The 24157-nt window shown below is 35.7% G+C and overlaps 1 protein-coding gene and 1 non-coding gene across 2 annotated transcripts; both read right to left on the reverse strand.

Annotated features, from left to right (window-relative positions):
* On the reverse strand, positions 1 to 107 carry LOC122302129. The gene has a single exon (XR_006240372.1). It is a non-coding gene; the product is annotated as a small nucleolar RNA R71 (small nucleolar RNA).
* Positions 108 to 9965: 9858 nt separating this feature from the next.
* Positions 9966 to 16508, reverse strand: LOC122301805. The gene is made up of 3 exons (XM_043113182.1): positions 16021 to 16508; positions 15695 to 15966; positions 9966 to 10015 (listed from the first exon to the last, which is right to left on the reverse strand). Exons 1-3 carry the CDS (start codon positions 16506 to 16508, stop codon positions 9966 to 9968), a joined length of 810 nt encoding a protein of 269 aa, XP_042969116.1.
* Between the last annotated feature and the right edge of the window lie 7649 nt (positions 16509 to 24157).

Below are 24157 nucleotides of genomic sequence, written 5' to 3' on the forward strand. Positions count from 1 at the left end.
CAACTCAGGAGTGAGATTAGCCAGTTCAAGCAAAATGATTTTGAGTCACTCTATGAAGCGTGGGAGAGGTATAAAGATTTGGTTCGACGTTGCCCACAACATGGATTGCCAGATTGGTTGCAAGTTCAGATGTTCTATAATGGGTTAAATGGGCAAACTCGAACTATAGTTGATGCTGCTTCTGGTGGAACTTTGATGTCGAAGACAGCTGAAGGTACTACTGCACTTTTGGAAGAAATGGCCTCAAACAATTATCAATGGCCAACTGAGAGGACTTTGGCTAAGAAGGTTGCTGGAATTCATGACTTGGAGCCTATAGCAGCCCTTTCAGCTCAAGTTGCTACTCTATCTCATCAGATTTCAGCCTTGACAACACAAAGGATACCACAAAGTATAGAATATGTTGCATCTACAAGTATGATAGTTCCAAGCAATGAGGCGAGTCAAGAACAAGTTCAATATGTCAACAATCCGAACTACAACTATCGTGATAATCCTATGCCAAATTACTATCATCCAGGGATTAGAAATCATGAGAATCTTTCATATGAAAATACAAAGAACGTGTTGCAACCTCAACCTCCTCTAGGATTTGATAGCCAACCAAGCGAGAAGAAGATGTCACTTGAGGATGCCATGGTTTCCTTTGTTCAGGAGACCAATGCAAGGTTTAAAAAGACTGATTCAAGGTTGGACAACATTGAGACTCATTGTAGCAATATGGGATCCACTATGAAGAATCTTGAAGTGCAAATTGGGCAACTAGCCACTACCATCAATGCCCAACAAAGAGGAGTTTTTCCTAGCAACACTGAAGTGAATCCAAAGGAACAATGCAAGGCCATCACACTTAGGAGTGGAAAAGAAATTGAGAGGGCACCATTAAAGGAGAGCAAATCCACCCTTACCGCTGCGAACAATGGCCAAAGCAAAGATCAAGTAGAAGAAGAGGAGATTGTCAATGATACACTAGAGGAGACCGACTTGCCTCCTACAATTTCATTTCCTGACAATCCTCCTATTCTTGCTCCTCCACTTCCTTACCCTCAGCGTTTTCAAAAACAAAAACTAGATAAGCAATTTTCTAAGTTTTTAGATATTTTTAAGAAAATTCACATTAATATTTCTTTTGCAGATGCCTTGGAACAAATGCCAAATTATGTCAAATTTCTGAAGGACATCATTTCCAAGAAGAGAAGATTGAAAGAGTTTGAAACAGTGAAACTTTCTGAAAAATGCAGTGCCATTCTTCAAAAGAAATTGCCTCAAAAATTGAAAGATCCGGGGAGTTTCACTTTGCCTTGCACTATTGGAGATTCATTTTTTGATAGAGTCTTATGTGATATTGGTGCTAGCATTAATCTTATGCCACTTTCTATTTGCAGGAAATTAGGACTTGGAGAGATGAAGCATACAACAATTTCCTTGCAACTAGCGGATCGATCCATCAAGTATCCACGTGGGATCATAGAAGATGTATTGGTAAAGGTGGATAAATTCATTTTTCCTGTTGATTTTGTGGTGTTAGATATGGAGGAAGATGAAGATGTCCCACTAATTCTTGGCCGACCATTCTTGGCCACGGGTAGAGCTTTGATTGATGTTCAAAATGGTGAATTGACATTGAGAGTTAATAAGGAAGAGGTTATGTTCAACATCTACCAAGCCATGAAATTTCCAGAAGATCCAAGTACTTGCTTTCGGGTAGATGTCATTAAGCAATGTGTAGAAGAGGCCTTTCAAGAAGATATGCCATCCGACCACCTAGAACGCTGTATCACCTCTTCATCTCATGCTTTTGATTTTAATAATTCTGCTGTTTGTGAATCTGACTTGCCTTTTGTTAGTGAAGAATTTCTCCACTATGTTTTTGCTTTGGGAGCATTGCAGCAGGTTACATCACTTAGTAATGAAGTGGGGAAGCTAGAGCCGGTGGTACCAAAGAGTGAATCAGAAAATGATAAAGAAAAGATGCAGAAAAATACTCCGGAGTTGAAGCAATTACCTGAGCATCTTCGCTATGCATTCTTGGGTGATAGTGATACCTTTCCAGTGAGTGTTGCTACATCACTCACACCCGAAGAAGAGGAAAAGTTGCTGCATGTATTGAGGGAGCATAGAACAGCCTTGGGATGGACTATTTCTGACATAAAAGGAATAAGTCCCTCCATTTGCATGCACAAGATTTTAATGGAGGAGCTTTACAAGCCAACAATTGAGCACCAAAGAAGATTAAATCCAGCAATGAAGGAAGTAGTGAGAGCTGAAATTTTGAAACTCCTTAATGCTGGAATTATATATGCTATTTCAGATAGTTCATGGGTAAGTTCAGTGCAAGTTGTGCCAAAGAAGGGTGGAATGACGGTGGTGAAAAATGAAAATAATGAGTTCATTCCTACAAGAACGGTCACGGGATGGCGTGTATGCATGGATTACCGCAAGTTGAATAAAGCAACAAGGAAGGATCATTTTCCACTTCCATTCATTGATCAGATGTTGGATCGATTGGCTGGGTACTCCTACTATTGTTTTTTGGATGGTTATTCGGGGTATAATCAGATTGCTATAACTCCTGAAGATCAAGAGAAAACTACATTCACATGCCTCTATGGAACATTTGCTTTTAGGAGGATGCCTTTTGGATTGTGCAACGCCCCTGCGACATTTCAACGTTGCATGATGGCTATCTTTTCTGACATGGTGGAAGATATAATGGAAGTATTCATGGATGACTTTTCAGTTTTTGGTACATCTTTTGATCATTGTTTGCATAACTTAGCTCTTGTTTTGCAGAAATGTGAAGATAAAAATCTAGTCCTAAACTGGGAGAAGTGTCATTTCATGGTTCAAGAAGGGATCGTGTTGGGCCATAGAGTGTCATCTAAAGGAATTGAGGTGGATTGAGCCAAAATTGCAACCATAGAGAAACTACCACCTCCAAAGAATGTGAAGGGAATCAGAAGTTTTTTGGGACATGCGGGATTTTATAGAAGATTTATCAAGGATTTTTCTAAACTCTCTAAACCTTTATGTAATCTTCTTGAGAAAAATTCTGTATTTGACTTTGATGTTATTTGTTTGTAGGCCTTTAATGCACTCAAGGAGAAGCTAATTTTAGCACCAATTGTGATTGTGCCTGATTGGAGTCAACCTTTTGAAGTTATGTGCGATGCAAGTGACTTTGCAATTGGAGCAGTGTTGGGGCAAAGGCGAGACAAGCTGTTTAGAGCCATCTATTATGCAAGCCGGACATTGAATGAAGCTCAGTTGAATTATACGACAACTGAGAAGGAGATGCTTGCTGTGGTATTTGCTTGTGACAAATTTCGGTCTTACCTCATTGGGACAAAGGTGATAGTGTTCACTGATCATGCAGCACTTCGCTATTTGTTTGGCAAGAAGGATGCTAAGCCAAGGCTAATTCGTTGGATCATCCTTCTTCAAGAATTTGATTTGGAGATTCGAGATAAGAAGGGAAGTGAAAATTTAGTGGCTGACCATCTCTCTTGGTTAGAGCAAGAGGAAGAAAGACCAGATTCAGTGGTCCAAGAGGCATTCCCTGATGAGCAGTTGTTTGCATGTGAGATCAAGCTTCCGTGGTATGCTGATATTGTTAATTATCAAGCTTGTAAAGTTTTACCACCTGATCTTACTTACCATCAACGTAAGAAATTTTTGCATGATGTGAATCATTATCTTTGGGATGAGCCTTTGTTGTTCAAATAATGTCCTGATCAAATCATTAGAAGATGTGTGCCGGAAGAAGAGATGCAAGACATCCTCCATCATTGCCATTCCTCATCATATAGAGGACACTTTGGAGCCACCCGTACAGCAGCTAAGGTACTTCAAAGTGGGTTCTATTGGCCTTCTATTTTTCGTGATAGTTACACTTTGGTGAAAACTTGTGACCGGTGCCAACGTATGGAAAATATTTCAAGGCGTCATGAGTTACCATTGAAAGGTATCTTAGAAGTTGAGTTGTTTGATGTTTGGGGAATAGATTTTATGGGGCCTTTTCCTCCTTCTTTTGGTTTTGCTTATATCTTATTAGCAGTTGACTATGTGTCAAAATGGGTGGAAGCAATTGTTACAACAACAAATGATGCAAAGGTAGTGCTCAAATTTCTGCACAAGAACATATTCACAAGATTTGGCACTCCACGAGCTATTATTAGTGATGAAAGGATTCACTTTTGCAACAAGTTGTTTGAGAATCTTCTTTCTAAATATGGTGTGAAGCACAAGATAACACTTGCTTACCATCCTCAAACTAATGGTCAAGCTGAAATTTCAAATAGAGAGATCAAGAACATCCTTGAGAAGACGGTCAAAATCAATAGAAAGGATTGGGCGAAGAAGCTTGATGATGCTTTGTGGGCATACCGTACAGCCTTTAAAACACCTATCGGGATGTCTCCATACCGATTAGTGTTTGGAAATGCATGTCATCTTCCTGTGGAGTTGGAGCATAGAGCTTATTGGGCTGTAAAAAAGTTTAATTTTGATGCATATGAGAATGCAAAGATCTATAAAGAAAGGATAAAGAAGTGGCATGACAAACAGATTCTTAGGCGAGAGTTTACTCCAGGACAACAAGTTTTACTCTTCAATTCACGACTCAAACTCTTCCCAGGAAAGTTAAAATCAAGATGGACAGGTCCTTATACAATTCATGAAGTTTTCTCTTTTGGAGCAGTAGATTTGAAGGACAAGACAGGGAATATTTTCAGAGTTAATGGTCAAAGATTGAAGCACTACTAGGGAGAGCAAATGGAGAGGAACTATGCATTTATTCCTCTTGGAGATCCTAATTGATGATCATTGAAAAGTCTGGCTGTAGACTTTAAAACAAGCGCTTATGGGAGGCAACCCATAGATCTATCTTTCTTTCTTTCATATATTTTATTATCTTTATTTATTTAAGTTTTAATAAATTGGTTTTTGATGCAGGATTATTTAGCAAGAATAAAGAGCTAAAAAATTCTAATCTACGGAAGATTCATGATACAACCAGGGAAGTTCCTTTTATTTCTTCAATCCTTTTTACTTTTACATTACAATGAGGACATTGTTTAGTTTAAGTTTGGGGGTGTATACTCCTATAATCATTTGATCCTCTTGTTTTCTAAGTCTTGGGTTGTTGATGGGTTGTTTGATTCTCTTACCAAGCATGCATTGGAGTAAGATTGAATTCTCTATGACTCTGAAATTTGTGATTGAAGATGGTTTTTGAGAAAAATTTTCAAAAATTTCTTTTATGTCAAGTGAAGTTTTGTGGGTACTCTGGTTTAAATCTTTGACCTTGAACACAATTGAGCACATAGTCGTTTTTCTCTTATTCCATTTTGCTTATGAAGAGAAGAAGTTGAATTAACTGAAAGAGGGAGGTTCGATTTTGCTTTGCTCTAGAATCCATTGATGGGTCCTTGAGGCGAAATCCTAGTTGAGACCAAATATTAGAGAAATGATCTAGGCATTTCTTTGGCATAACCAAAAAGCTTTCACAGCCGTCCTAAATGTCATGCCATCATTACATAGTGTGCTTCCATAGTAAACCCCCTTGAGCCTTCATGAGCCTTTATTGATTCTTTGAACTACATAAACCATGCCCGCTCTAAGCCTGAAAAACAATGAATCTACCGTTGATAGTTTGAGAAAATACTTTGGTGGAGAGTTACATTTAAAAGAGAAAATTGGTTTCATGATGAACCGTATTATGTTTGCTCTGTTTGATCAAAGAAAAAGAAGAAGAAGAAAGGAAGTGATTGAAAAAAAAAAAAAGAGAAAAGAAAAGAAAAAGAAGTCGCTAAGCGAAGTGTGAATTACCTCAGATTTTGTTAAGGGAAGTGTTGGTATTACATCAGTGATTACAGCAATAACAATGCCACAAGTATGAGCATATTGCCAAGAAAGAGCTATGATTTGAATCATGTGAGTTTCTCTTTTAATGTTCTTTTCACTAAGTATTTTCCCAGTTTGATTTAATTTCCCATATCCAGTTCTTTCTTAACCCTCACCCTGTGGCCTATCATTACAACCTTATTAAAGACCTTTTGATCTCTGATTTTGGTGTTGACTACATTAGTGGAGAGGATTTCTGAAAATTGGACTTATGGGGTTAAGTTAAAAGAGAATTCTTCTGATTTTGGTTGTTCTACTTTTATCTGAGTTTGCAGGTAGTTTGAGGTTAAATTGACTATATCACACACACACTCAAGGTCTTAGCTTTAGGTTGAAGTAAACGCCTAACTCTTGCTTGACAAATTGCAAAATTTTTGATTGATTTTCCTACCATCTTTGATGTTAAAAGAGTAAGATACTAGAGATAAAATCTAAATTCATAAAAGCTTGGTGAGTGATGATACTTCTCTTTGGGGTCGAGTTGATATTGCCTAAACTATCATTTGTTTTTCTTTTTGTTTGAGGACAAACAAAGTTGTAAGTTTGGGGGTATTTGATGACTTGCAAAATTTCATATTGCAGATTTTACAAGTTCGCTCGAGCGAATTCAAGCAGATTCAAACGCTCGACTGCCGCTCGACAGGGAGCTCGAGCGGGTTGCTGAAAAACAAAGATCGCTCGAGCGGAGACATTGGCCGCTCGAGATAAATCAGGCAGAGTCGAACGCTCGATGTGCGCTCGATAGGACGCTCGAGCGAAATTAGGCAGAGTCGAACGCTCGATGTGCGCTCGATAGGACGCTCGAGCGAAATCAGGCAGAGTCGAACGCTCGACGCGCGCTCGACACCCCGCTCGAGCGAACATCGTATTTTGACAGATTTTAGGTTTTCCGCCGTGAGACCATATAAAAGTAATTTTTCACTCTAGAGCCGGGAGTTTTGACTGGAGAACACTTCTTGGGAGAGAAAAACACAGTTAGAGGGATTCAATTCATCTATTTTTGGAGACGGAATTCCAATTATTGCACGTACGTTGGAATCATACACGAGCACGAACGAGAGAAAAGCGTTGAATCGTTCCCTTGAGCTTTTGACAACGAGTTGAGGCTGCAAGGAGGATTTTTCAGTGTTTATTTTCTTCCCATCTTCTCAGAACAATTATGGTGAATTCGTTTATGTTGAATTCCATTTCTAGCATGAGCTAAATTTTCTTCATTCTAGGAAAACGATATAATCTATTTCCGAACTATACTTGATTGTCTATGCTAATTTAATGCAATTCTCTCTTTGTTTATCTGATTTATCCTGAATTTATTGCTTCTAATTAACTGGCCATTGATTAGATGATAAGTAATCTTGTGATTTGCTATCGAAAGAGGGAATCATAGGGTAGATCTTGAATATTTCAGCATAGGTAAGTATAGAGATCGAAAGACTTGTATGAAGCTATGTAGTAATTAAATCATTGGTCTTATTGCGTTCTTGATTATTGAATTTGCATACTCTTGTGTGAATTGATAAACTAGAATCACTTCCAATTGACTATCGAAAGAGGCTTTTGGAAGAATTAGAGATTTGCTAATAGATAAAAGAGAATTAAATTAAGTTAGCTGGATGAGAAAAGCATAGTGAAGAATTAGGTGAAATCGATTTCCTAGAAGCTTTCTTCCCATTAATTTGATCTTCAAACATCAGTTTTATTTCATTTGCATATTTCCTTTGAGTCGATTTTAGTTTAAATTTGCAACTACAAAAATCTTAGTGATTCCTCTAGATAAAATCAAGTTTAGTATAACTTACAAACGTAAGATACCAATCCCTGAGGACGATACTCTTCTTATTACTTTACTATAAAACTACGATACTGTGTACTTGCAGTTTTGCACCGGTCACACAATAAGTTGTCACTTACAGTTAGACTGCTTCATATAAAATCCATGTGCCAAATACCTATTAAGGCTGTCGTTATGTTACTCGAGTTGTTTATAGAGGCACTTTCATCAGACAATATTTTACCTTGCAACTTCTATGAAACAAAACAATTGAAAAGATGACTTGGGTTTGATTACAATATAATACATGCATGTAAGAATGACTGTGTATTATTTTGGCGAGAGAATGAGTAGCTGAACGGTGTCCCATTTGCCATAAATCAAGATGAAAAAATGAGAAGTAGAATGTGCTGCAGAAGGTCGTATGTCCCTTTCCATTGATATCTAGATTACAACAGTTATTTATGTCACGTTCAACGGCTGTGGACATAACATGAGACTCATCATCTAAAGTCAAGAATTATAATGTTTTGTCACGTCCTGTAGACTCTCAAATTTGGAAGGAATTTAATCTGGAACAGTTATGGTTTGTTGAAGAATCTCATAATGTTCAACTTGGGTTAGCAACAGATGGATTTAATCCATTTAGGAACATGAGTACTAGTTATAGTACTTTGCCAGTTGTATTTATGCCGTACAATCTATCACCGTTGAAGTGTATGAAAGATTCATATTTCATGATGAGTTTATCTATTCCAGGTCCAAAATCACTAGGAAATGATATAGATATATACTTACAGCCACTGATTGTAGAATTTAACGATTTGTGGAAAAATGCAATCTTAACATTTGATTCATCAACATGCAATTCGTTCAAGATGCATGCTGCCATGTTATGGACAATAAATTATTTTTCCACTTATGAAAACTTGTCAGGTTGGAGCACTAAGGGAAAAATGGCATGTCCAACTTGTAACAAACATACCCAATTTGAATGGCTTATGTATAGGTGGGAACTATGCTTCATGGGTCATTGTCGATTTTTATCTGGTGACCATAGATGGTGTGAAAATAGTAGGATGTTTATTGGCACTGTTGAATGGGGTCAGCCTCCACCATTCTTGTCTGGCGAAGATGTGCCTGCACAATTTGTGGATGTTGGAAGTAATGATTTTGGTAAAAAACAACGGAAGAAAAAACAAAATGCGAATAAATTGATTGGACAAAGAAGAGTATATTTTTCAAACTCCTCTACTGATCAACGTTAAAATTGCAGCATATTCTCAATGTTTTGCATATTGAGAAAAATATATGTGAGTCTGTGTTAAGAACATTGATATCAATTGAAGGCAAAATGAAGGATAATATAAACTCATGAAAAAGATCTAAAATAGTTGGGAATCGGACTTCAAACGCACTTGCAACAAAGTGGTTTGTCTGTTTACATGACAATTGGGTGGTATATATTGTCAAGGGACGAAAGGGCTACATTTTGTGAGTGGTTGATAAAGATTAAATTACCGGAGAGGTGTGCCTTGAATCTAAAAAGTATGTGAAAACAAATGATTGAAAAATTAATGAATTAAAAAGTCATGATTGTCATGTATTTTTACAACGTATGTTACTTGTTGGTAGTTGTGGGCTCTTAATGAGAGATGTGCGAGTTGCATTAATTGAGTTGAGTGCCTTTTTTAAGGATTTATGTTTTAAAACATTGAATGTAGAAGTTTTGGATTATATGGAATTAGAAATTGCTATAATATTGTGTACAATGGAGAGTATTTACCCACCATTATTCTTCGACATCATGGTTCTTTTTGCCATTCATTTGCCACGTGAAGCTCAACTTGTAGGACCAGTCCAGTATAGATGGATGTATTCCAATGAACAATTTCTTGGAAAGTCGAAACGCACAATGGGTAACAAGGCCCGTTTAGAAGGATCAATTGTAGAAACATATAATGATGATGAGTGGCATATATTCTGCTCCAAATACTTCCACGACGTTGACATGAGGTTTGATCAGCCGGAAAGAAACTTTGATGTTGACGAAGCATGACAACAAAACAGATTTTCTATATTTTTTTCAACAATTACGTCCACTTGGTGCTCAGTGTGGTTATGATTTGTGTGACATGGAGTTCAAGAAAGCTCATTGGTACGTGCTAAACAATTTCTCACTTAAAATAAGTTCAAATTACTTGTTAATTAATATTATAACTAACACACAAAAATTATATGAATATAAATTTTTTGGTAATGTTTAATTTCAGTAATCATATTAACATACTCAAAGAACTGGGAGTGAATGATATAGACTAGAAACATAAACAGGAGTTCCTGAAATAGTTGAAATAATGGATAATGACATTAATACAAATGCGAGTTGCACTAAATTACCAAATAGATTGGATTTTTTATTTTTGAATGTTTATGCTTTATTTAATATGTATGTTGTACAAATGCATGCAAGTAATCCGAACGATATATTAGACGAACTGTATGCACTAGCGCGTGGCCCCTCGAGACGAGGTGCTCGATATTCTCCATGTATTTCTTAAGGAAGTAGGTATCACATAATAGATCGCGAAAGCTATAGAAAAACTCAAAATAGTGGTGTCCTTGTCGAAGGGAGTCGTGACAAAGATAACGTTGATTTCTATGGAGTTATCGAGGATATAATTGGAATGAGATACTTGGGGAAGCTTATGGTTTATATATTTAAGTGTGATTGGTGAGACTTAAACAATCCTCGAAGGGGAAGACACTAAGATGAATATTTTCTGAGTATTAATACATCCAAAAACTGGTATGAAGATGATCCATTTATTCTGGCTTCCGAAGCATTTTAAGTATTCTACTTAGATGATCTTGAGTTAGGAAATCAATGGCAAGTAATATAAAAGTTTTCTCCAAGAAACATATATGATGTTAGAAAATAAATAACTAAATATTATTTTACGCATGTAACGGTACAATCTCGTCACGTATGAGGCACTACTAGAGGTGTGACATTGGAGAAATATTGTAAAGTGAGTAAGATTAAGGTTAACATTCCTGACGAACATACTGGAGGTCAGGGACAACAAGCAACTTGGCTTGCATAGCATGTGGGTGCTCTTACATGTTGTTATACACATTTGGCTACGAGTTCATGGCATAAAGTCCCACAATATGTAAAAAAGCTTATAAAGAAGCGTTTTTTGATACGTAATATTTAAATAATAAGTTTATATTGATATTATTTAATATCTAAATGATAATATATTGATATATTATAGTGAGTTTAGCTTCCGCTAGATTAGACGATATTCAAAATATAGGTAATGAGCTTGAAGTGTGGGATGTCGGGTAGAAGTTATAGGTAATGAGCCTTTTTGGATATGTTCTTTATCTTTAGAAGAAGCATGTGTATTTTGGGATGATATTATGTGTTTTCAATTTGGGGCGTTGAGGTTGATTAGTATTGATTTCTGTCATCAGTCAATGGATGTATTTTTGTGGAATGTTGATTTTAATTAAGGCAGCAAGAGCCAAATGAGGAGTGAGTGATAATTCGTGGCTTTTGGAGGTATATTATTTTCTATTGAAGTGTGGCAAATGATTTTCTTGTTTTCAGGTGTTGAGTTAGCTTGTACTGTTGATTTATGAAGACATAATCTTTTTGCATTTTGGCCAGTTATCAGAGTGCGCATGGAAGCATAATTTTTGGAGATAATTAGGTATTTAAATTGTATGTTGATTATGAAGAATTAATAGTGATTCGAAATTTTAATGGAAGATTCATCATTTGGTTGTGCAATTTATGCTTATTGATGGTTTACTTCGGAAGTGACTAATAGGTTACCAACTTGTGGAATACAATAGAGGTTTGGAAGTTTTTTTTTTAGCATAGGACTCGATTGACATTAACACAGTTTACGGCGCGAAGATAATAACCGTTGGAATTTACTGGGTGTTCTATTAAAGTTCTTGTGGAATTGGAGATTTCGGATTATACAATCGCCTTAGGAGTACTAGAGGTGGTCATTGGGAGACTAGTCCAGGTATGATGGAATCGCCTATAGGAGTAGACATGAGAGAGAAATATTGTTAATTTTCAAATGTGTTCTAAGCTGTATCTTATATCCTGCTTTGGCAATGATGTTTGACCTTACAAATTTTGAGAACGGAATTTATTTTAAGGGGAGAGGATGTAACACCCCGTTTTTACGTGTGTTTTTATTGATGAAGAGTTTTAAATTAATTAAAATATTAGTTTTTTTATTTTAAATTATCGTATTTTAATTAGATTTATTTAGTTGTGAAATTTATTTTGTAGAGCTTTCTTAATATTAATTATTGTTTTGAGTTTAAATTGCTATTTAATTTATTTTAATTTATTTTTGGATTTAAAATTTTATTGTTAGTATTTACTAGTTATTTATTATGTTTTAGCTTAATGTAATGTTTAAATTATTTTATTCGTTTTATAGCTTTTAAAGTTGTTTTCGTCGGATCAGTTTCTAAACTCCAGAGGTGAAGACTGGACCTCATTTATTTTCTTCATTTTTTGTATTTCTCTTTTTCTTTTTCTCCTTTCTCTTTCTTTCTTTTTTTTTTCTTTCTTTTTCTTCTCTTTTTTCCTCTGGTTTCCTTCTCGTGCAGTCGTCTCTCTCTCTCTCCTCCATTTTCGCCGTTTGCCATCTGCCGCCCAGAACTGCCGCCCACCACCAACGTGTACAACACCACCCACCCAGATTTCTTCCCCTCCGACCGGTGAACATCCCCACCAAATTTCACCTCCATCCGAGCCACCGTTAACCACCACGAGCTCCTCCAAGCCGCGACATTTTTTGAGCTCCAGTGCCGCTGTCGTTCCACCTCCGGCTACCATCTCTTCACAGCTTCATCACCAACCTCTTGCCGTTCTAAACTACCCATTTCCAGCTCTGATCCATCGCCAGAGCAGCCCACACGACCCCCCTTTCCATTTTGGATTTTTTGGCCTTCCACCGCCGTTTCCTTCGCCACCCGCGGCCAACCCTCACTTCCACTAATTTCATAAACACATCTAAGTCATTTCCTACCAATCTCAAGTTTTGGTTCGTTCCCATTCAAAAGTGAAAATTTTACAACCCACAACCACAGTGTTTTTACACTATTACGTTGTTTTTTTTTCGCCCTTTTCAGCTCGTTGATCCTTCCGAAATTGTTATATAGCACTGTAAGTATTTTCCAAACTTCATTTTAGATTTAAATATATTATTGCTTTAACAATAATTTTTGTCACTGGTTGGTTATTTTGGACTGAGTCCGGGGAGTCGGGGGTTGGATGGATTTGAGGACGGAGTTGTTTGATTATTGTTATGTTGAGTTTTGTTAGATAAATTGTGTCTTGAGGTGTGCATTGCATGGTGCATACATGTGCATGTGTTAAATTGAGAAAAACTAGTTTTATCAGTATAAATGGATTTTCGAGTGCGTGTATATCATGACCCCAAGCCGGAATGGGGTATTATCTCGGTGGAGCTCCTCTAGTCACTCGGGAGTAGATAATATTGAGTGACATCCCCTGGATTGTCGCTGGGCGACGACCGGATCGCACGATATGATAATGCTGTCGTGTCGACTCCGTGGTCCCTCGGCTGGCGGGGACTAGAGGATGGCTTGGTCCAGTTACGCGCTGGGCGTGAAATTGGGTATCGCTCATTTAGGTGTTACATGCGTAATTGTTGCCTACGGTGTGGCACAGGAGTTAGAGTGTGCGAATGATCCCTATGGGAGATCATGGTGCATGCATTAATTTGGAACTGGTTTTGGATATTGGATATAGGTCATTTTCTGGAAAATGGCGAGATTTTGTATGAGGATATCGTGATCCATTTTCCGGGAAAATGGTAGTTTTCTTGGTTTGGGCCATTATCTAAAATAATGGCAAAGACTTGTTTTAAAGGATATGTTTTGAGTTAAAATGGGATTTTGGCGTGCGTGAAAAAAATGTGAATTTTGGGACATGTGCATTCAGCATATTTTCATGCATATTGTTGAGTGTAATATATTTTTATCTTATGGCGTTTGAATTATTACTTACCCGCGGCATTATTTTGGTACCGTAGATTTTAATGTAGAGGTTGAGGAGGAGGAAGCTGAGCCCAAGGAGGCGGCTCTGCCAGAGTATTGACTTGGAGTAGTTTTACGTTAAAAGTTATCTCTACTAGTTTTTATGTCTTGTAATTTGGTTTTGAAACAATATTTGAGACTTGTAATATTTTATTATGTGTGATTTAAGTGAGTTTATATTTAAACAAAAATTTTAGTACTTAGTTATAAAACTTTTATTATCCGCTGCGTGATTTTATTGTACACTTGTTGCATGTACACACACTTGGCACTTGATGATGGAATGTGTGACCCGTGTTGTCATCATCCCGACGCCTCGATTTTCACGTGTCCATACGTGGGAGTTGGGGGCGTCACAACATTCAATATAATTATATTTCTCTAATAACTTATCTATGAAATACGATTGATCAAGAAAAATACAATCACATATTTTGTTGATTTTCATACTCAAAATAAAATTAGCCTCACCAAGATCTTTCACATTAAAATGGTTTCTAAGCATGCTTTCGGTTTCAATAATAAAATGCAAATTAAAACCAAACATAGGCAAATCATCCACATAAAGGCTAATAATAACATGTGATTTACCCCAAAATATATAATAGATACATTTATCACACTTATTAGACTTATAGTCATTCTCCATCATGCAAGAATCAAACTTCTCATGCCATTGTTTAAGAGCCTGTTTTAAGCCATATAGAGATTTTGTTAACTTACACACTTTACTTTCTTCACTAGGCTTTACAAAACCTTTGGGTTAGTCCATATAAATTTCCTAATCTAGGTCCCCATTTAAAAAAAAAAAAAATCATTTTAACATCCATTTGATGAATGTTTAAATCATAAATTGCAGCAACTGCAATTAAAAATCTAATGGAAGTTATTCTAGTAACTGGAGAAAAATATAGAAAACATTAAGGTCAGTTTTTTATTTAAAACCTTTTGCAACAAATCTGGCCTTGAATTTTTCTAGAGTTACGTCGAGTTTGTATTTCTTTCTAAGGACCCATTTACACCCTATGGTTTTATAACCCGGTGGTAATTCAACTTATTTTCAAGTTTTATTAGAAATTAGTGAATCCATCTCATTAGTCACAACCTCTTTCCAAAATAAATCATCAAGTGATGTTAAAACTTCTTGTAAAGTATTTGGAATTTTCTCAATATTATAAATGTAATAGTCAGGGCCAAAATCTTTTTTAGTTCTAGCTCTGTTACTCTTGTGAAAAAGTAGAAGAGCTGATTCAAAAAAAGTATTTTGTATAGATTCTTGACCCCTACTATTTTTGGATTTAAAAGGAGATTTTTCTTCATGAAAGAATTGCATCACCTAATTTGAAAATCACATTATTTTCAATATATATATAATCTATAGGTTGTATTGTGTATTGCATGTCCAAAAAAAGCACAAGTGGTACGTAGTTCTTACACCCAATTTGAGTCTTTTAGGATCTCTTATTCTTACAAAAGTTAGATATTCTCAAACTTTAAAATATCTCAAATTTGGCTTAAGCCCTTTCTACAGCTCTAAAGGTGTATATTTTAAATTTTTATAAGGTACCTTATTTATTTATTTTTTTTATAGAAATGATAATTTCATTAATCAACAAAACTCGAGTACAGATAATTATCAAACCATAAGGGTGGAGAAATATAGTTTGGAATACAATCCCACTAATACTTTCAACCATGAAAGCATTCCTAGCCAACTTATTAGCTACCATATTACCCTCTTTGTATACATATGAAAAGCTATAAGTACCAAAACAAGATGATAAGATCTTAATTTCATGATACAGCATGCCTAGCATAAAATTACTCATATTGTCATCCTGTAAGGTTTCAACAATAAAAATACTATCGCTTTCCACCACAAGCTTTGAATTCCCATTGTAGCACATAATTGCATACCTTGAAAAATCGCTAACAGTTCAATAGCTTCTGTATCATCAACTTCACATTCAGATTTATTGGCAGCCATAACACCAATACCAGCTTTCCCCAGCTCAGCAAATACTGCACCATCTACATTTAATTTCAACCAATCTATAGGAGGATGTTGCCATCTGTAATGATTCTTGAGTTTTATCTGAGTTTTCTGTTTCACCTTGTCAAAACTGTGCAGCGTAGTCAGTGCATTATCAGGTGGAGATAGCATTACTTTGTCATACACATACTTGTTTCTTTGAAACCAGAAGCTCCACATCAGCATAAAGAAAATAGCCAACTAATCATACAGTTTCCTATCACAAAAATGCAAGGCCACCTCCACAACTGACATGTTATTAGCAATAGAAACAGTAGGTAAATACAATTCCCATATTTTATGAATAGCGTTACAACTCATCACAGCACGTGCAAGAGTTTCAAGTTCACTAAGACATATACTGCAGGTGCCATCAGGTAAAACATGCTTCTTGACCTTATTGGAAACTTTCATCTTCCACAAATGTTTCCAAAGGATGTGTTGGGTCTGTACATTTGATGCCTCTACAAACTGGGTACCAATCTGAGCAAGAATGTACCTATAACAGCTTTGAACACTAAATTGGCCATTCCTCTCATGAGGCCAAACCATTCTATCTTCCATTTCAATTGGGCACAAAAACACCTTAAGAATGTCAGCCACTATATTTGAATTGAAGAGGGATCTAAGCTTGTTAATATCACATACCTTCTCATGAGCCACAAAGAGGGAAGCTATTGTATCAGACCTTGAACCCATTGATCTTGCCAAATATTGACTGACCTACCATCACTAATTCGCCACTTACACCCAGCCACTAACTATTTCCGAGCCTCCCAAATACCCCTCCAAGTGTAGGAAGGGTTTCTACCCAGTCCAGCTTGCACAAAACTATTATGGGGAAAATATTTTGCCTTGAACAGTTTATGCATTAAGGAATTTTCATCTTGAGACAACCCCCATCATTGTTTTGCTAGTAAGGATAGATTAAAACTTCTAAGGTCCTTAAAACCCATGACCCCTAGAGACTTTATTTGGCACATCTTCTCCTAACTTATCCAATGTATCTTCCTTTCATCACCCTTTTGACCCCACTAAAATTTTGACATCATAATTTCCAACTCCTTACACAAACTAAAAGGAAGTAGGAAACAACTCATGGTATAAGTTGGGATCGAAAGAGATACAGCTTTTAACAAGACCTCCTTACCCCCCTTGTGATAGTAATTTTTCTTTCCAAGATTGGAGTTTGCGCCACACACTTTGTTTTATAGACTAAAAAGCCCTAGTCTTAGATCTCCCAATGACAGGTGCGAGCCCAAGATATTTCTCATATTGCCGGATCTCACCATTATGCCACAATTTTTTTATCTCAGCTTTTGTTTCTACACTCACATTACCACTAAACACTATCGTAGTCTTTTCCTTATTATTTTTCTGACCAGAAACAGCTTCATACTTAGCCAACAAATCTTGCACTCTCTTATTCTCCTCCACTTCAGCTCTACAGAAGATAATACTATCATCCATAAAAAGCAAATGATTTATATTGGGAGCCCCTCTGCAGATTTTCGAGCCTGAAATATCCTTCCTCAACCTAGCAACTCTCAAAAGAGAGATCAACCCTTCAATACAAAGAAGAAACAGGTAAGGGGATAGTGGGTCCCCTTGTCTTAGACCCCTAGATGGTACTATTGGACCCTTAGCCTCTCCATTTATCAAAACAGAAAACGAACAGACATGACATAACACATAATCAAGGCAATAAAATTTTGATGGAAATCATCACCTACATAACAGATTTTATGAACCCCCACTCAACTCTATCATAAACCTTACTCATATCTAACTTTAAAGACATGAAAGCCTTTTTCCCTTTCCACTTTTGTTTAAGATAATGCACCAATTTATATGCAATTAGTACATTATCTGAAATAAGACGCCCCAGAACAAAAACAATTTGACTCTCACTAATAACATTAGATAAGACTGTTTTCAACCTATTAAAGAGAACCTTAGCAATAAGTTTGTAAACCACATTACACAAATTTATTAGCCTATAATCACTCACTTTAATAGGACACTTCTTTTTGGGAATAAGTGTATGTGTATGGTTTAGAGAGATAGGGAAAACACTTAAATTTAAAGCTTGAAGAACTGTTGTAGTAATAGAGTTGCCAACCACATGCCAATATTTCTAAAAAAAGATCGGTGACATCCCATTAGGGCACGGTGCCTTCGTTGGATTCATCTGTTGTAGTGCTACATTCACCTTTTCAGCATGAAACTCTTTAATTAACTCCATATTCATCTAAGCATAAACTCTTTAAATAAGGTACCTTATTTATCACATGGGAAACAGTCAAAATTGCTTCAACCCATAAATTTTGGGGAGCACCTGTTTAACACAATGCATATCAGCTGAAAAATAAATGACAACTCTACTTTTAATGCCAAAAAAACAATGTTCTAAACTGCACTAAATCAAATTTCTTTCATACAACTCTTAGTCATAATAGCAATACATGCATTAATATTTAAAGATCGATTAAAATCCTGCATCAATGCTTTTAACCCAACCGGTGCAAGTTAAAAAATAAAATCGTTACGAAATAAATTTTTATTAAAATGTACCAACATATAGTACTACTTTCTTTTAGATTGATTAGGTAACAATCATCAATGGGAAATACGTGCTAATTAAAATATACCAAGTCGGGATCATGTAATTATTTGGATAGCGTGAAATAACTAAGAAATTGGAGCCCAAGGACAGAGTATGGCCGGCCACAAGATAATTATATTGTCGTTGATCGATGTAAATTGATGAGTAATTAATCAATTTCAAGAAGTGAAAGGTCGTGAAATAATTATATGGTTCGTTTCCATATATATGTCAAACGTCCTTGTTTAATTCATTACGGATATATAATTGAGTACCGATGATAATTGACAGTACTGTAAAGCTCTGAGTTGAAGTTCTGTGAGAATTAGCTTTAATCAAAGGCTCATGTATGATCACGTACGTTCTAATCCATCCCCGAAACACTGATTTCGACCGAGTCTCATGGATCGCATTTGTGCAGTACCATGATCAATATCTATCATATATGCATATGCACGCACGAATCGAGAATAGATCATTGATGAGATCAATACGTACAGCAGCTTTATTTGTGTGACAAAGATCGAGTATATCTACTAGGATTTCACGTACGTGCATGGACACAGAAATTAAAGAAGGTCATGTTCTTTCAAGCTAGCAACATGATCGTGCATGCAAACTTGAATAACAACGTGATCATGCGTTGAACCATGTCATTGATCATAAACTGCATTATATATAGCGCCATGCATCAAGCTTGCTAGCAGTTGAAGTAGAGATCTAGATGGTGGATTGCTAAGAAGGACCATGACCTATAGCCGTAAATTATTGGTAAATAAACCCTATCTTAATAGTTTTTTTTTTTTTTTAATAATGATAAATTTTCTTTTTTAATTATAAAATTTTGATTAAAAAAAATCTTAATTTCTAAGAATCGCTTGGGAAAATCATGACTACAACAACAAGTTTTTAATCTATTTTAGAGATTTTAATTTAAACTAAACTACGTACATTAATATGTAAACATTTCGTGCTCTGAATCGTTTTAGGGCTAGCTGTGAGGAATTTTACAAAAATTACGTAAGAGATCCTGAATCGGTCTAGGCCCATATTCAAGCTTCGGGTAACTGAATAGAGCCCAAGTGGACCAATACTAATCCACTTATTTTTAAAGCGGGCCTAACAAAGATTGGGCTAAGAAAGAAAAAGAATGGACTATCAATAAAATGAAAAAAGAAACTACGTAAATTCCTACATATTCTTTTTAGATTAAACCCTAATTAGAATGCATTAATCATTAATCTCAAGACCTGGTCCGTTTGGTAATACAACATATTTAAAATATTCTTATATACTCTCATATATTTCCTTTCCAAACATCACTTAGACCTGATTTGGTTTCAGAGATGAGATGAGCAGGGGTGTAAAAATAAACCAAAAAACTTGGAAAACCAGCTCGGATCGAACAAGACCAGACCAATTTGTTTAGTCTGGCTTTCAGCTAGTTCGGTCCAGAATCGATTCCTTCATTTTAAAAACCGGTTAAATCCGATCCTGAATCGGTTTTACGTTTTCCAACACTGAACCGAACCAATTCACATATTTTATATTATATATATATTATTAATTTTTAATATTATATAAAATATATTTTATATTATATATAATTTTTTATATATTATATATAATTATGTTTGAAATAATATATTATAATTTATAACATAACATTTTACTCTTAAACATGAATATTTATTTGATCATACGTTTTAAATATAAAATATATATTAAATATATTTTATTGCCTAATAAATTCTCAACATATTTTTTTTATAAATACATTAGTAATACTAATATAATTAATATATTAAAACTAAAAAATGGGACCGAACTGGACCGAAACTGGTAAAACCAGAAATATCGGTTTAAGGGTAACGGTACGTAATCGGTTTTAAAAAAAATGCAAAACCAGTGCTACTGGGTTGGTTTTAGATTTTGTCTAAAACCGGAGCAAACCCGTTACACCCCTACAGATGAGATGATTTTAGATAAAAGATAAAAATTGAATAAAATATTATTATAATATTATTTTTTAATATTATTATTATTTTAAAATTTGAAAAAGTTGAATTGGGATTTGAAAAAGTTGAATTGTTCATTATATTTTGTGTGAAAATTTCAAAAAACTGTAATAATTAGATGAGATGAAACGCTTCCGAATCGGGGACTTAAACACAAAACACTTTTTAATTTCAAATTTTTAACTTTTTTATTTGATAATTACTTAATCATTACAGTTTTTCCAAACTCTCAAAACAATACCAAAAACTAATACTACTTTTTCAAATTTTAAAACCAAAATTTATTAAAAAATTATATTCAAATTTTGTTTTAACATTTTCTCACTCCTTTCCGAAATCCAATATAACATTTTAAATCAAACTATTTCGCAATAATTCACAAATTATTTTACACTATTTATAAATATACTGAGATATTCTATGTATTTAAATAGTCCCTTAATCTAACAAGACATTGAGGGAGGTGATAATGATATACCATGCCCCTTGGATTAAATTTCCAACTTGGTTCATTCTGGAAACTACCTCCCAAGTGTAGAAGGTATCTTGTTGAAATATAGTAAAAGTTTCAAGGTCGATTTCACAAGGACAAAGATTTATCAAAACATTTGTAAGATTTTATTGTAAAAAGATGTATTCACTATGAGTGATGAAAATAAAATGAAATGCAATGTGAGGAGTCTTTTAATGTTTTTTTTTTTTTCTAAATGGTTGTATAAAAACAGAATATGCAAAACCAAGAGGAGAAATGATTTCTGAAATTTACTTACAAAAACTAACTATATGCAAAATTAAACTTAAACTTAAACTGAAATGGTAATGTTCACTTTAGTAACTTAACACATGAAGATTCCTGAAGATAAAGTAAGAAAAAGTATGAAATTAATTTCAGTAAAATTAAATCAAAGAGGAAATTATAGTTTCTATCTAAAAGGAAAATTAGCAAGTACCTGAGTTGAGTATGAGACTCTCTTTGTTTCAGTTCGTAAATAGTTTTCTCAATTAACAATCTAGTCAAAGCATTGATAAATAGAAGATAAAAAAAAAAAGTTATGTTCAAGTTTTGCAATATTCCCTAAGGGATTCATAACCTGACTAGCCAAATACACATTAACAATCAACTGAGAGAAGCCTTGATAATTTTCGAACTTTTGTTGTGCTTTATGTTAATAACAAATCAAGAACAAGAGTTGCAATCTATTTTCAATTCAAATCTGACTAGTAACAAAGTGAAGTCAATATTTATCAACAAAATATTACATTAAACTAAAACCTAAAACAAATCAAGTCTTTTTTACACTATGATTTTAAAAACATTACGCTAGGTTTTATTATTAAGGTTACTATTCACTTTGGGAATGTGAAAAATAAATTTTACATTGAAGAATCTTAAATATTCATACAAATCTAACTATCTCAAAAAATAAATATTCTAACCCGAAGTGCCTAAAAAAAAAAAAAAACTAAAACGCGTTTTCGAATAGACATATCGTCTGAAAATTGAAAATGAGATTATTGCGTTATAAAATTCAAAATAATCAATTGAGTCAATTGGCGGATACCATAATGTATTCTAACACTTTTAACTATCTCAAATAAATAAAATCACACATCGGGCACCATAGTGAGTGATAACACTGACTATACTGATAGACTAAAACTTATGCAATTAGTCAATTTGTGAAAACTTATGGGATTTCACGAGATTCTTAAAGTTTATAAAAATTTCACCATTGAATTTCTAGCAAGCTGTTACAAAGATGGTCGCACACGTCCATGACACTACTTGGGCTGAGGGGTGTCCAGAGGGCCTCAAGTCCTTGTGATAATATCTTTTGGAGAATTTGCAGCCACTCCCATGGGAGTGTAAGAAGTTCCTAAGTGGCCTTGACCTCAACAAGGTTTCGGTTGACAAATATGCTTTCAAACGTGGTCGCCGACTGGGGATGGACCTGATGTTGGATGCTTTTACTGGCCTTGTCGACTTGGACCCACCTATTTCTTTAGCCCGCACTTCAAAAGATGGGTCCCCAGCGGAACCCAATGCACCCTGGCCTTAGGTTTTTCTTCTTTTTTATTATTTATTATTTTTTTTGTGCGGCCATTATGTGCTTTGTATGTAAACACTTGTTCATTATTGAACATGCTTCTTTGCCATTTGCAGCGCTTTGTCTAACTATTTGCTTTGGATAGATCTCGCGTTTGTTCTTGACTGATCTCTTGACTGACCTCTTGATCGATCTCTTGACTGTTCTCTTGACTAATCTTTGATGCTAGCATTACTTTAGTTTCTCCCCCATCAATTCTCATCGAGTGCATGTAATGAGAATTTATCTGTGCTCTTGTTTTTCTACTATGGTCCATTTGGCCAGGCCATAGAAAGCATCATACCCCACCAAGTGCCTTGGTCTCCTTTCTCGGCTAGCCCTTAGGTTGATTTTCACCTCGTCGAGCTCTCAAGCTTTTCTTTCTTGTTGGATATGTGGTAGTGCCTTCAGGACCTTCCACATGTTGTCTCCCCAGCTCTCAATGGTGATAACTAGGCTCCTCGTTTCTCATGCACTTTTGGCAACTATTCAGCTTCTATAATCATAGCTAAATCTAATGGTTTCACTTCACATTTAAAGCACCCCTTGATTCTCCCACCATTAATTTCTTCTGTCAGTTACTTCTTCCCACATTGTTTCATAGGATGCTCATTGCTTGAATTGCGTGAATCACGGGGATTGGATCCGATGAGTAGGCACCAGTTACTCTGGATTCCAACCGTTGCATCTGCCTATATATAAGGCCTTCCCAGCTTCCTCATTTTCTCATCTTCAGTTTTATGTTGATTCCTTTACTCCTTCATACCTTCCTTGGGCCACCGAATCTTGGTTTTCTGGGTACTGCCATGCTTCTTCTTCTTTGTGCCAAAATGCTTCACTGTTATCCCTGTTCTCGACCTAGGAGGTTGGTTTCAAATGGTAGCAATCTATTTCTCTTCACTTTGCATAAATGCATTCTCTTTCTTCATCTCCCATGTCCTAGGCGGCATGTTCGTACAAAAATGCATTCTCTTTCTTCATGCTTTGGGACATTGTTGGAGCTCCTTTCAACTCAATCGAACCACTTCCCTTTCCCAGTTGCTCTTAACGTAGAAATTAACTCCAAGATGTTCCGATTCTTGGCCCCTTCTTCTCTTAGCGCTGCTTTTTAGTTGATTTCCTATTGAGCGGTCTCGGTTAGGGGGCAGCAGAAGACTTCCTCGCAGCTGCTATTGGTTCATCGTAGTGATAGAGATTTCTGTCTGTCGCTTTCCCCAGAGAGTGATGTTCATTGATGTCACCCCCCGTGATGTGTCCTCTAATCGGTTCAATATGAAGGAACGATTGACGAAGCCACTGGCTTCTAGCTTTTAGTGAGATATGACCTAGTCTGGTTCCCACCCTGCCAACTGGTGCTCTTGTCCAATCACCCTTATTGTCGGGACCTTAAGTTGCACTATGTTGTTTGTTTTGGAGCTTTATTTTGTACCTTGTCGCTCTATCTTGGAGCTTTACGTTGTACCTTGTTGCTCTATTTTGGAGCTTTATGTTGTAACCTATTACCTTAATAAAATTTCTTTGCTTTGGTGCCACTAGCTTTATACATTCCTCCGCATTATCTTCCCTGCGATTCTGTTGTACTTTTTATTCTTCTTGCTTGGTCTGGTTTGGGGGGGCAGCTGGCATCCTTCGCTGGGT

Source organism: Carya illinoinensis, chromosome 2 (genome assembly GCF_018687715.1).
Source record: "Carya illinoinensis cultivar Pawnee chromosome 2, C.illinoinensisPawnee_v1, whole genome shotgun sequence".
NCBI classification, from domain to species: domain Eukaryota; kingdom Viridiplantae; phylum Streptophyta; class Magnoliopsida; order Fagales; family Juglandaceae; genus Carya; species Carya illinoinensis.